The 13,583-nt window shown below is 38.1% G+C and overlaps 1 protein-coding gene across 10 annotated transcripts in view; it reads right to left on the reverse strand.

The window, feature by feature from the left end:
* tenm4 (teneurin transmembrane protein 4) overlaps positions 1 to 13,583 on the reverse strand; it is a 222,951-nt gene that overhangs the window by 25,345 nt on the left and 184,023 nt on the right. For all 10 annotated transcript variants that reach the window (XM_088639075.1, XM_088639077.1, XM_088639074.1 and 7 more), the window contains 2 exons: positions 11,211 to 12,085; positions 2,279 to 2,451 (listed from right to left, as the gene is read on the reverse strand). In XM_088639075.1, coding sequence (XP_088495201.1) covers positions 2,279 to 2,451; positions 11,211 to 12,085 — 1,048 coding nt within the window. The remainder of the gene's footprint in view (positions 1 to 2,278; positions 2,452 to 11,210; positions 12,086 to 13,583) is intronic.

The following is a 13,583-nucleotide window of genomic DNA, read 5'->3' on the forward strand; positions in this document are numbered from 1 at the left end:
GCAATTATATGGTGCAACACGGGTTGTCATTTTCACTTTCAAGTACAACTTTTGCTGAAGAAAAAAATCAATAGAGGAGGAAGGGGAGTCTTTTAAAATAAAATGTTACTAGAAAAAAAATAACAAAACAATCTTTGCAGACTCTTTGGAAGCAGTCCTCAAGAGTTCAAAGCAATCAATTTGTAGTCAATATTCTAGTTGGTCAGTGGCAAAACAGGATATTGCAAATATAACCTCTGAAAAGAAAAAAGAAAAGAAAAAATGCAACAACAGTATCTGCCTTTACAAACTCAGTCATAAAGGAATATGTTTCTTCAGTCTTATTCGGTGCTTAAAAATTGCAGTAGGATTCCTATAGAAAGCTCATTCAAGATTCTTGATGAAATTGTATCAGTTGAAATGCTGCTTTTTTAAAATTTTGGCTATACAGCAGCATCATAAAAGAAAAATCCTAAATTGAAGACCTGTGAAGGTAACTTCAAAACCTGAATATTAATTAATAGGAGACAATGTATGGGTGCTTTTCAAAGATTTCACTTCTCAGTTCTGACTCCATTTTAGTGTGGATAAGGTTCATCATTCTGCTCAAGTTCTGAAAACCCAAAGGTTCAATAAATCGTACGGCTTCGAAAATGTCAGCTTCTAATTACAGTCTGCATTAATAGTTTTTTTCCAGAATGGCCGAATTCAATACTTGTGTTTTTTTAAATAAAACATGCATCTGTTCATTTAACATTTTTACTAAACATATGTAAGGGCTTAGTATTGAGTGCATCACAAACAGATGTTAAAGACATTTCTGCTTGATCTGAATTCTATTGGAAATCATGCATTAGCCCATGACAAATTATTTTTAAATTGCTGGTCCCCATTTACCATGTTTGAATAACAAAATAATAGAACATCTGAAGCATCACTCAAGGGCTAATTTAATAAAACTCTACAACTGCAAAGGGCATGTGAGGTGCTTCATAGCCTGTTGCAGCTGAAGTTTTCTGATATTCCTTGCAAGGTTCCTCCTGTAGGAGCACATTTTAGTAATCTGCGTAGAAAAAAAATCACTTGATCTAAAATCAATTACAGCATGATGATACCCTACACCAGCAACGATACTGTTACGTTGAAAACTGGGAGGACTGAACAGGGCAAGTCTGTTTGAACATTTATAGACTACAACTCAAGCATGTATAAAGTAAAGAATGTTATAAAATACAAGTTAAGCTTATTGATATAAAGGTATGGGGTGTTTTTCAAAACCTGATGGACCATATGAGATTTCACTCAATAAAGTGCAACGCATCAGCTGCTTTTCAAAATTTTCAAGGAAGAGTCTTGATGCAGCTTGCAAAATCCCACACATTCTGCACACTCTGCATTTCTTTCTTCCTTTTCAGTTTCAGCATGGCAAAAGTACTTCTTCTTATAATTGACAACTGCTTTGAAAAAAGCCAAACCGCTATATTTGGAGAAAGTTGAAGCACAAGCATTCGCATTACTTTTTATCTCAGAGCGTTTACTCTGGGCCAACACTAATGTGTCTGACTCATTAAATTTTATTCATGTGCGTCTATAAGGAGGTGCGTGATAAACGTCTCACATTTCTCATGTTATAAGCACATACTGTATATAGAACTGGAATATAAATAGTACATTCAAAACGGTGAAGTCTTCCATCTTCAGATTCATCAACTCATCAGATCCATCAATCTGCAATATTTACCATTACGTATCACAGCTGCACTGTTTCTACAAGTTTGTGCATGGTACAGTATATTTGGTTGTATAGAAAACGGGGTTGTCAAACTGCCGCTCTTGACTGCAGTTAATCAATTACTGTAGGTAATATATTAATATTTTATTTTGTGTTGTATATTTGTGTTAAATCATACAAATTTATAAACGTTGATATTAACTCTTTAGGCCTGCTCTTCTACTATTTGAGCACTGCCTGAATAGAATTTTCTACAACTTTTTGGCACACAGACAGGAGCTGGTTGCCGAAGTAATTTAACCCAGCTTGGATTTGAAGTTCCAAATAAATGCACTTACTGTGTCGCTCCACAGAAGCTGCAGATTTCAGGGGAAAATCTGTGCTGTCGTAGCCCCGAGAATGTTATGTCAAACTAAAGTTACGAGCTGTGTCATGAACCCTCACAAATAATTTTGAAGAAACGAGTTCCATAAGATATATGTCAAAGAGAAGGAAGTGAAATGAGCTGTGAACAAGACACTGATAGCTTTCCAGCACTTGCTCTTCAGCCTCCTGGAGTGAACTCACCTTGCATTAAGGTGTAGAAGGTACCCGAAGCAGAGAGATTGGTTGTTATGGTGATGTCCTCTTCGTTGGCCGCCTTCATTTGAACCTTGACTGAACTGTCAGCCTCAGTACGGAAGCTGCTGACATGCCCTGTTGGGAAGGTGACGTTGGTTAGCCGGCCATAGCTGTCGAACCTGAAAGGGCAAAGAGAAGACCAAGAGTAAGCCAGTGTGTGCAACTATTCTCTTTTTTTTACAAATCTCCCGATCACAAATTGCCTGCTTCTTTGGGAACATAAAATGATTTAAGTTCGTTTTCTGAGAAATATGATGAGGTTCAACCATTATTTTAGGAGTCGCAATTTGCTTCTTATTATTTGTCCAGAGCCAAGGCTACACTGTTGGCATTTAAAATTTGGAAATAAGAATAAGATACATATTGATGTCATCAAAGACGTATACTTTGAATAACAGCCATGCTGTTTAATATTGGTTACAAAAAATTACAGTTACCTCAACAAATCTGTACAATTTTACAGAGGGCAAGATCCTGGTACCATTATATGAACAGTGGGAAAATAATTTATTGAGTACCAGAAATAATGACAAGTGATAACTACAGATGACATGAACAATTTGCATCAGAAAGCTGAAGTAGAACATTCTGAGAAGCAGTCAAATTAATTTTCTCATTTCAGGCGCTTCTGAGTTCAAGGAATGGAATATTAAGTCCTCTGCACAGTGGCCAGATTCAACAGAAATTTCTCAGAGTTGTTTCAATTTCAGGTAAAATAAGAAAAGTAATTTTATTTTATTTGAAAAGAAATATTATGACAATCATTATGGCAATTAGGCTCATGCTGTGGTGTCAACACACTACAGTACATATAAACAAGGGGCAAGAGACAGTATGGCAAAATCAATTTTCAGAAAAAGACAATTGGACCCTAAAGGAGAAATGGAAAATCACCCCTGCTAAATATCGCCCTTAGAGATGGTGTTTAACTATAAAAAGGCTGGAACTTAGGTGCCACAAAATTGGGCAGTTCTATACTATCTTCTGCATATACAAAGCAACATGAATGCTTAAGGAATATACTATTGTTTCCCACCACAAAGTAACAAATACTGGAAGCCACCATCAGGAAAACAAAACAACAATGGCCACCAAGCATCAGATCCCTCTGGGAATGTTAGCAGCTTTTCAACTGAAGAGACTGAGGTTTAATTCCCAGCGGAGCCCATTTCTCTAAACAGCTACAAAGCTGGATGGCTTAAAGGAAGAGTCCACCCACTGGCTCCCTTCTCCCTGTCCACACAAATCAAACTCCTCTAGCACTCCTGCTTGCTGTGCTGCCATCAAGCAATACCCACGATTTCCCGCAGTTCCCGAACTGTTCCTGCACCGTCAAAGTCACTGCTTAATATTTCCTTCGACTGATTAGAAGCGTAAGTTCTTCTATGTACAGTATGTACTGCTTGTAAGGAAACCTAATTTTTGCATTTGCTATTCACCTAATTTCTTCTAAAGAGAATGTTCTGGAAAAATACAGAGAAGAATGTTCATTTTTAGTTGTTTTTTTTTCCATCCATAAGAGAAAATTGTCACTGAATGTTTTTTTAATAACATCTCATGTAGTTACTAAGGTATGGTTTGGAAAGAACAAAAATGACCTACAATGATTTTGCATTTAGGGCTGAAATGATTTGGAACCCGCAGACAGAACATAACGACGCCGAGCAGGCTTACCAAGCACAAATAACCCCAATTGAAACTGCTTTAAAAAATGTGAAGGGCTTTGTTCTGATTACTGATCCAAAGTCGCTCAATTACCGACTGAGAGGAGGCTTTTCCACAGCCTCCACTGCTGTGTATTAATGGCTACAACCTGTTCACACTGAGACACTTTTATCTTCATTTTCAGGGCTTTTGGGAAGGCAGGGGTGAAATATGTATAGAAGGGATAAACCCTGCTGTTTCACCTCAGAACATCTAAAGTCTATTTTAATCCACCTGAATAATGCAAATTTCAGATACTACACACCGACTTGGGGGTAGCGTTGATAAGTTTGCCAGGAGCTTGGAAAAAAACCCAGAGCCTGATCAGAGGTCTGATCCATATATAATATGTCAGTGCAATTTTCCTCCCCTTTTCATATGCTTGTTCTCAATGAGTTATAATATTATATATAAATCATCTAATTTATTTCTCCATTACTTTTTCCTATTCAGTAATTTGAAAGTTATTTATTACTATCATTACTAAAAAAAAAGCATGTTACGATGAATAAAACCGAGAGCTTTAAGATTTTGCATTATATGCACTATGCAGTACGCATTTGACAAACGTTAAGATTATTGTGATATTCCTCAGATTGTTCCAGGGGTGCACCAGAGTGTACTGTTTATCCACAATACATTCACATTGCTTATTCAGTGGTTCAAATAGTTAAATATGATTCAGAAATTAATTTTGTTATAAACTGTAGGAAGACAAAATGTTGAGCAATGAAAGGGAAACAACAAGAAACACACTGGCAAAGCTGTTGGAAAAACTATAGAGGTAGGTTAGGCTGCTGACCGTGTCATAATGGGTTGTCATTGCTTTCCCTTCAATAACGTGTGTGGGGACTGCAAAACAGAGATATCTTTATTCTAGGTCCACTATGTTTTTTTTTCCAATTACATTTATTGAAATAGGCTTCAATCATAGGCTAAATAAATTGTATAGTAATTAATTCCAGACCAGCAACAGTGTATGACAGAACATCTGCCTGCCTGAAAACAATGCTAAGCACCTCGTCACACAGAGATTAATAGGGAAACCTGTTCCGTTCCACATCGCAAAACTCCGACAGTGACCCTCAGGTGGCTACATGACCTTCAAAGCTAATTAAGCAAAAATGACAAAAAGCTGTTATGGGGGTAAATTATACATGAAATGTTCAGCCCTGCCTACAGGGAAATTTATCATGTTTAAATTTAATTGCCTGGTAAATTATTGAAAATAAAGCATTCTTAATTTTTATGACTTTTTTTTCATTTTGCAAGAAAAAATTTTCTTTTAAACCTTTAGATGCATATTATATCAGTGCTAAAGAGAAGATTGCACAGTGCCTCTAAATGATTAATTTAAATATTTTTTATCTTGTCTTGTTTTTTTCTTTTTCTAGGGCTGGATGGTAAGGTACAACTTGTACTTAAGGAAACAGGTTATTCATAGACTTCTAAAAAAAATATTGCAACAGACAGTCACTGAGGACAGGGGCAAGATCCACTGACTGGAAAATTAGTTATGGTAGTGCTCATCCAGTGACAAAACTAAACCAAGAAATTACAGACCATCAAGCCTGACTTCTATTGCATGTTAAGATATGAAAATGTTAATTAGAACCAAACTAGAGGATCATGGGTATGGCAATAGGATTCTAATAGACAGTCAGTGTGGGATTAAACTCAACCATTCTTAAGTACTTTTCATCCGCTTGCTTTTAGGAACTCTTAAAATTTTTCATGCAATTAAATATTTTATATTTATACAGTATGTGGCTTTGCTGTCCAGAAAAAAAAGAAACCAAATGTATAATAAATATAAATGTATAATGAATCCAAATCTTGGATACATTACATTACAATCTCACAAACAGTAAAAAAAAAAGGTATACTGTAGAAACTCTACTTTAACCAAAAAAACACCAGCTGATGGACCCACCCATGAAACAGACATGCACACAAACTGCTAATTTCAAACTCTGTCTCCCCGGCAACTTTAACAAAGATTTCTTGAATTTACCAGGTATAAAGGTGATATCAGGTACTGGGCATGGAATGTGAGATCTGACAGTTGACTCAGGATAAAATGTTATCACCACATCACAACTACATTTATAAAGGAAATGGATTGTTGGGGCTTCTTTAAGGCAGACCGTGACAAAGTGCAACAATAATGAACAATCAACGACAGACTTTGTAACATTCATTCAGTAATTCCCAGTGAACGACATCTAAATTCACAAAGGATGTTGTATAAAACAATCAAAATGAATAAAAAATCCTAAGAAAAAAATAGGCAAAAACAACCCCCTTCAAAATATATAATGAAGAAGGAAGGCAAGTGTTTGAAGGGACTCAAAAACCTAAAATTCCTCATGAGACAAATTTGTGTTAATGAGAAGAAGGGATTGACAGACAGTAATGCATAAAAATTGCTTGACACCCTATAAATTGCTGCTCCCCTGAGTAACTTGTGAAACAACGAGTGAGTCAGAGGAGGCTTTTGACAGATAAGCTGCTAAGTCTAATTTGACATCATCTGCCACAGTACTAGATAAAAAAAGCAACCATCAGCTTTATATTTCTAAAAAGATCTCACCGAAGATAATGTATGCAGTGATAAATGCAGAGATAATGGTGATGGAGCAAGACACTAGCAGTCAGGTAATGCATGGGTGATATGGCAGGTTTCACAAGGGAAGAGGCTTCGAAGAAGGAGCAGCAAAACTCCAAAAAGAAAAACTGTTAAGAAAATAAAGCCTTATCAGTGCACAACACCTCAGAACACTTTACCTTAAGGATGAGCACCATTTGAAAATAACTCATTAATTGAGTAAGGAAGATGAAATGTAGGGATCTGTCACGTCACTATACTATAATTGGTACACTGTATTAAAGAGTTTGGCTGCTGGTCAAATCATCTCACGTAGGCTGGCATGCAGATTACACAGCATTACACTATAGAAATTGTTGGAATATACTGGGATAATTTGTTTCCCACATGTGGTAGCCGCTAATAACGTCTTATATAGAGACTGCAGCAAACAGCTTTCACACCACAAAAATGACTTCCCAAATACTTTTGGTCAAACAAAATGTTAAACTAGACACTTCATATTAAGGTGTTCTTACGTTGATCAATCAACTCAAAATCAGCAGCTCAAAGTCAATCAAAAAATCAGAAAGGGGTGATGATGATCGTGGAAACTGGAGGAGGATGGGGTGATTTGTTCTGCTTGGATTATCACCACAATGCTGTATGACATTGATTGTATTGTTTTTGTTTAAATGGAGGCCTTTTCTCTGCGTTTGCTAGAGAAAGAATCCAATACATATCAACTAATGTAACATTGTTCTCTTCCAAGAGAACAGTGTGCTTTAATCTTGCCGATGGCAACTGATCCTCCCGTTATGCCCCCACAATTTGGGGAAAAAAAAAAGAGAAAAACTAAAGACTCACCTGGTGTTTTATTTTTTAACAAATGTGGCATCTGCTGTTCATGAATGATCTCAGTAAAGCTTTATGAAAATGAGCACTGTACAATTTTGAAGGAGACTTGCAATACCAATTTGCTAGATGTTTTCTGCCATTTCTGCATCAAAACTCTCTCACTCTCAAATCAGTTGTTTCTAAAGCTTGTGTGAAGTGTGTGCTTCTAATCCTGACTGATGTGTGGATGTCATCTGTAACAGTCCCTTGCAGCCCCGCTCCTAGTTTGGATGCACTTTCACACTACAATTATCATTTGAACCAGTAGCACCCTGTCTAGTTCACTTTAAAACTTTGATCTGCCAACATGAAACGGCAATTATTTATAATAAGCTCACAAAGAGAATTATAAGCCCCCAGGTTCTCTCTAAAATATTCACAGACCCAGCATGTCAGAACAGCAAGTCAAATGCCAAGCAGATTTCTTAGTTTGGTTCTTTGTGTCATGTTTGCAGTTAAAATAATGCCGTATTTTTTTTAGGAAACTGTTTATTTTTGTATAATAATGAATAGTATATTCAATGATAATTTCTCAAACAAATACATCAACTGGGGATATACAATGCTTTTAAGTGAAAATGTATATCAAGTGAAGATTTTAACAACATAAGAATGTTTAAAGTGAGATGAGCCCATTAAGATTTTGTTTTTAGCAGGTTTAAAGATTTTAAGATTTTGTTTTAGCATTCAATCCAGAAAAAAGCCTGAGTAGCGGCCTGCTTCAACAATTATGCGTGAACCGTTGAGAGAATTCAAGTTGGTTAACTTGAAATGCAAGCTGAATTTTTGTTTTTGTGTTAAAAAATATTGTAGCAACAGCTACATCACCCAGCAGTTCACAACTGGCAATCCACTAAAGCTAAGCAGGTTGACTAGCCAGTATCTGGATGGGAGACCTCCTGGGGAGTTAAGGCACCTACTGGTTAGTGGGACCAGTTGGGGGCATTCACCCCACTCTGTGTGGCTCCTAATGCCCCAGTATAGTGATGGCGCAATATCCTAAAAAGGAGCTGTCCTTTGGATGAGATGTAAAACCAAGGTCCTGAATCTCCATGGTTATTAAAAATCCCAGGCCATTTCTTGAAAAGAGTAGGGGTGTCACCATTCCCTGTCTTTACCATTCATGGCCTCCTAACAATCCCCATCCATGAACTGGCTTCATTACTCTGTTCCCCTTCCCACTAAGAACTGATGTGTGGTGAGCGTACTGGTGCTCTGTGGTTGCCGTCCCCAGTGGGTGCTTGGCGGTGGTGGAGGGGAGACCCCATTACCTGTAAAGTGCTTTGAGTGGAATGTGCAAAAAAGCGCTATATAAGGGTAAGGGATAATTATCATTATATTGTGGGCTTATGTTCAAATAATTTTTGGGGAGACAAACCCTGCATCTTGACTGTAGTCTAATACTCACTAAACATTTTCCCAATCTTCTCTTTGAAGCCCAAAGATCACTGACTTTTTCTACTGGCAGAACCCACAGGACTATTCTAAGGAAACCTACTTCCATACAGATGATACTTTACCTTAGATTTGATTACTGTTTCCAATAATTATTAATGATATTAAACACTGATTCAGTTCTGCCACACTTTTACAGACAGCATTACAATGGCAATTTTACAATTCATGGGAATTACTTCTGCCTCATGAGACTGCTGGAAGCATTTTGTATGGCCTATGAACAACATCTTTTGTTTCTTTAAGTACAATTGGGAGAATACTATTGGACCCTGGAGGTCTGACTATCTTAAGTGCTTCTAGAAACACTTCTGCCTCTTCTATGCTAATATTATTTAATATAGAACTTAGGGTTTACTCAGCCTGAGGCATGTTGCCTGTTTGTTCCTTGGTAAACACCTCAGTGAAAAAAATATTTAATACATCAGCCATTACCCTTTTATCATCTAAAACTTCAAAACCCTTCATCCTTTGCTGTTCTAATATTAAAAACAAATATTTGATATATTTCAGCCTCTACTGCAATATTCCTTTCTATACCTTTCTTGACAATATACTTTTTAGCCTGTTGGCAGTTTATTATATTCCTTTTCTTTAATTGGACCCTGCTCTTTTTTAAATTTACATAAAGTGCTCTCTCATTATACTGTTGTTAATTGATTTATTAAACCATTTGAACCACTGGTTTGCTATGATTTATGTAATCAAGGATGAATCATGCAGAATATATATACAGTATTTACAGTAACCTGGTGCCATTCATTTTCTACTGATTGCATATTTATCCCATCCTACTCAATCCCTTCATAGTGTGCTTTCCTGATGTGGTAAACCTGTGTTTTGGATTTTACCTCTACTGTTCAAAGTATACTTCAAAGCGCACTATATTAGGATCTCAGTTCTCTCAATGATTCTCTCGCCTCTGTTTTCCTCACTCTGTCTTGATTGTTAAAAAAGAATAGATCAATACAGGCATTCCTTCTGGTAGGTGGTCTAACAAATGGAGTAAGAAAGTAGTGTGCAGCCATATCTACCATTTCATTCTCCTGATGCCCCTACTGGGGTTTCACAATCTATGTGAGGAAAATTGAAAATCTTCCATAAACACACTTCAACCCCCAAGTGGCTCAAGCAGTACAAGCAGTACAGGCAGTACGAGCACAGCCTGAGCTCCATGATCAAGGGTTCGAGCCTGGAGTCACGAGCCAACTGTGGCCAGGAGTCCGCAAGCGGGGTGCAAAAGGGGTGAAGAACGTGCGTCTCCTCCAGTAGGAGCCTCCGAAACTTCACTACCGGGCTGTGGTGCCGGAGGTGTGTTAGAAGACGAACACCTTCGAGGTGGGCAGGTTGGAAGAATCTGCTGATACTTTCACACTCCCTAACTGTGCGGTTGCAGGGATCATAGCAGAGAGCCAAGTGAAAAACATATCCATCCGATTTTGAATAGCCAATCATTTAACAAAAATAACTGACCATTCTTTACAAAAACACTCCACCCATTACCCATGTATGCGTGATTTCATCAGACAGTATAAGACCGCATGATAATTGGTGTCTGAATTGGTGTTCTGAAGCATCTTCCTAGCACTCATCCCTTTTTTATCAGTCTGATGCTACAGTGATGCTGAGAACCTTGATTCATCTACAGTATGTGATGTACGTGTACTTTACTCCTTTTTTATATATAGTGAACCTATCTAGATCCTTCCTCCTTTCCTGTGTCTCAAAAAAAGCTGTGTATCCATTGTTATGTTCATCACCACAATTCTCTTTTAGACATGTAACAGTGATTCCAATTATTTTGCAGTCACATTGTCCATTTAAGTCGTAATACTCCTTGAATTTAAGGTTTAAGCTTTTTTAAATCCCCTGTTCTTATGACACTTTGTTTTCCTTAAGGTTCTCTTTTGGATTCTACTCCATGTTTCCTTGGCTTCTCCCTCACCTCTATTCTAGTTGAATGCTTCTGAATTTTTTTGTGCATCCTTGAAGGAGCAGCCTGCCTCATTCAGAGATGTCCATCACATCCGTACAGAAGGCCTTTACCACAAAAAGGTTTCCAGAAACTGATGCACCTTCATCAGCACATCATGCTTTCAGATATGTGTAATTTGATTGGATAGCAGGATCAGCTGTTATATAATAATACGTATCCCAGATTCTCAATATTATATTCATTGAGGAGCAGAGTACCTAATATAAGGAAGATCAAAGAAAGGGGCAGTGCATACTTACTCATAAAATGTTGTCCACCCATTTTCATCACTCTTTGTTGCAAGCAAGCCTGAACTTCCATGATAAGTCATCACGGCCAGTTCGTGCCCCTGAGCTGTAACACTTTTAAGGGCACTGTTGGTACCGATTGTCAACCAGAAAACTTGGCCATCAGGAACCACCAGCCAGAGAGGCATTCCTGTAGCATCTCTATGTATGTTTAAAGTGTTCCCATTGTTGTCATTGATGGAGCTTATATCCCCGTCTCCTGTGTAGGTAATGTTATAGAGGTAGTCTCCTGTTACAAGATTTTGGGTGTAGATGTGGCTGCCATTGGTGTCAAAAAGGTACAACTCCTCATCAATCGGGGAGGAGACTTCATAGAGGTTATGAGGGTTGAGGTAAGGCTTGTTCTTCCGCACATAGCGGATGCGGATGTTGCCAAGGTCTGCAATGAATAGCTCACCATCTGGACAGACGGCGAGAGAGGATGGAGCGTTCAGTTTGGCATCTTTGGCATAGCCATCATCTCCAGTGTAGCAGTCACAGTTAGCGTCGCTGCAATCGCAGCCACTGGGTGCTCCCGCCACCAGCGAGATCTCACCATTGGTGGAAACCTGCCGCACACGGTTGATCTTCTTTTCATCCGACTCAGCGATGTACAGGATGCCATTGTGGGACACGGCAAGAGCCGTGGCCGATTCCAATGTGGCATGGACTGCTACCTTGCTGAGCAGGAAGTGGTCTATGCCAGGAACCTGGCAGTGCATAGGCCGCCCAGCCACAATGCGGACCTGGTGGTTCTCCGAGATCTGAAGCACAACATTATTGTCCAGCACGTACAAAGAGTTATCCATGGGGCTGACTGCGAGATCCGTGGGCCACTCTAGTCGCACCTGTCGAGGCAACAATAAGTAAACGTTATTTGAGGGAGAATTTGAAATATTTGTTACTACTGCTTTTTAAAAAGCATCAGAAAGGATGTTCTCCACCACATAGCACAAATAGAGAGACGTGAATATGCTTGGACATTTATCATTTTGCTCCAGTCCAGTTAGCCTTTTAGGGCATTTGTTTCTAAAAACTCGCTACACCTGTATGTTGACCAATGAATTAAGCAAGTCATCTTAACTAACACAGCTGTGGTCCTTGAGGGCTGAGGAGCACTTGGATTTTAGTCTCAAATTATCTTTAAATTACTTCACAAATCATTTGCAATGCAATCCATTACAATAAAAATGTTCCAAACTGGTGACATACAAAACCTACAGGACTAGGCGTAGGGAATTCTATCTTAAAAGACACAACTAAATTAAACTATGAAGCAATTTTAATTAATATATGGAAATGTCACATATTCAGCGGCACCCTTCATGTAGAACACCTCTGAATGTGCAATTTGTGCCCCTTCAAACCTACTTTGACTGAACAGATCCACCAGTACTGTCCTTGGAGCATCTTGGACATGCCCAGGGTGACATCACTGTTACCATTTTACATGATGTGAACTCTGACACTTTAAACTCTGCAACACCTTCAGGAAACCGACAAACGTTTATCCAACTGATGTGAGCCTCAGCATCAATGTTGCCTCAGCTCAGACTCCTCATTTAACCCTACACAATGCAAATGCAACACACCAGTCACTGCCAAACCAAACAAGACGCAAAAACATTGATGTCAGGCATGAACAAATTAACGGTGAGTTATAGAAAAACTTAAAAAAGAGAACTAGGTTATTTTAATCACTTAAATAACCCAGCACAACTGTGATTTATCTTATGCAAGGAGTTACAGTAAATACGAGAGCATCTGTCAATCCTTGTAATAGATGATTTTTCTTTCCTTTGAGTTAGCAATTTCTAAATGGAAAAACACTGCAGGAGACAAAGTCCTTGAAAAGAAAATTGAATACCCTTATCAGAAGAAAGCATTGTATGTTTCTAGCCTCCCAAATTATTACATATTGTTCTGTGCATAATAAATCCTGCTTTTAACAAGCAGCAATAATTGGCTTTGAAACAAGTTGCAGACCCCCTTCTGCACTCCGTTTAATACCCTGAGCTTTTCCATGCCACATAGCAACCCTAGCTGCGTGATTTTAATAGCAGTCCTTTGGCAATAGCAAAAGAAACTAATGCATACATGAGGTGTGAACTCATTAAAGAAATACTAAGTGAAAACAACTTCCTTTCTACAAAACAATGCTAAAAATCAACATTGATTTGATTATTTTTCAAGTTTCAAATTACTATTTATTTGACAAATGGGGTTGTTTCCACTACAGTACAACGTTACACAGCAACTGAATCAGCCAAGCTAAAAGCTGTGGGAAAGGAGTCATATTAGTGTAAATATAAAAATTCAAAGTAGGCCAGAGCTCATCCTAGATGA

This window comes from Lepisosteus platostomus, chromosome 7, assembly GCF_059453375.1.
Source record: "Lepisosteus platostomus isolate fLepPlt1 chromosome 7, fLepPlt1.hap1, whole genome shotgun sequence".
Taxonomy (NCBI): domain Eukaryota; kingdom Metazoa; phylum Chordata; class Actinopteri; order Semionotiformes; family Lepisosteidae; genus Lepisosteus; species Lepisosteus platostomus.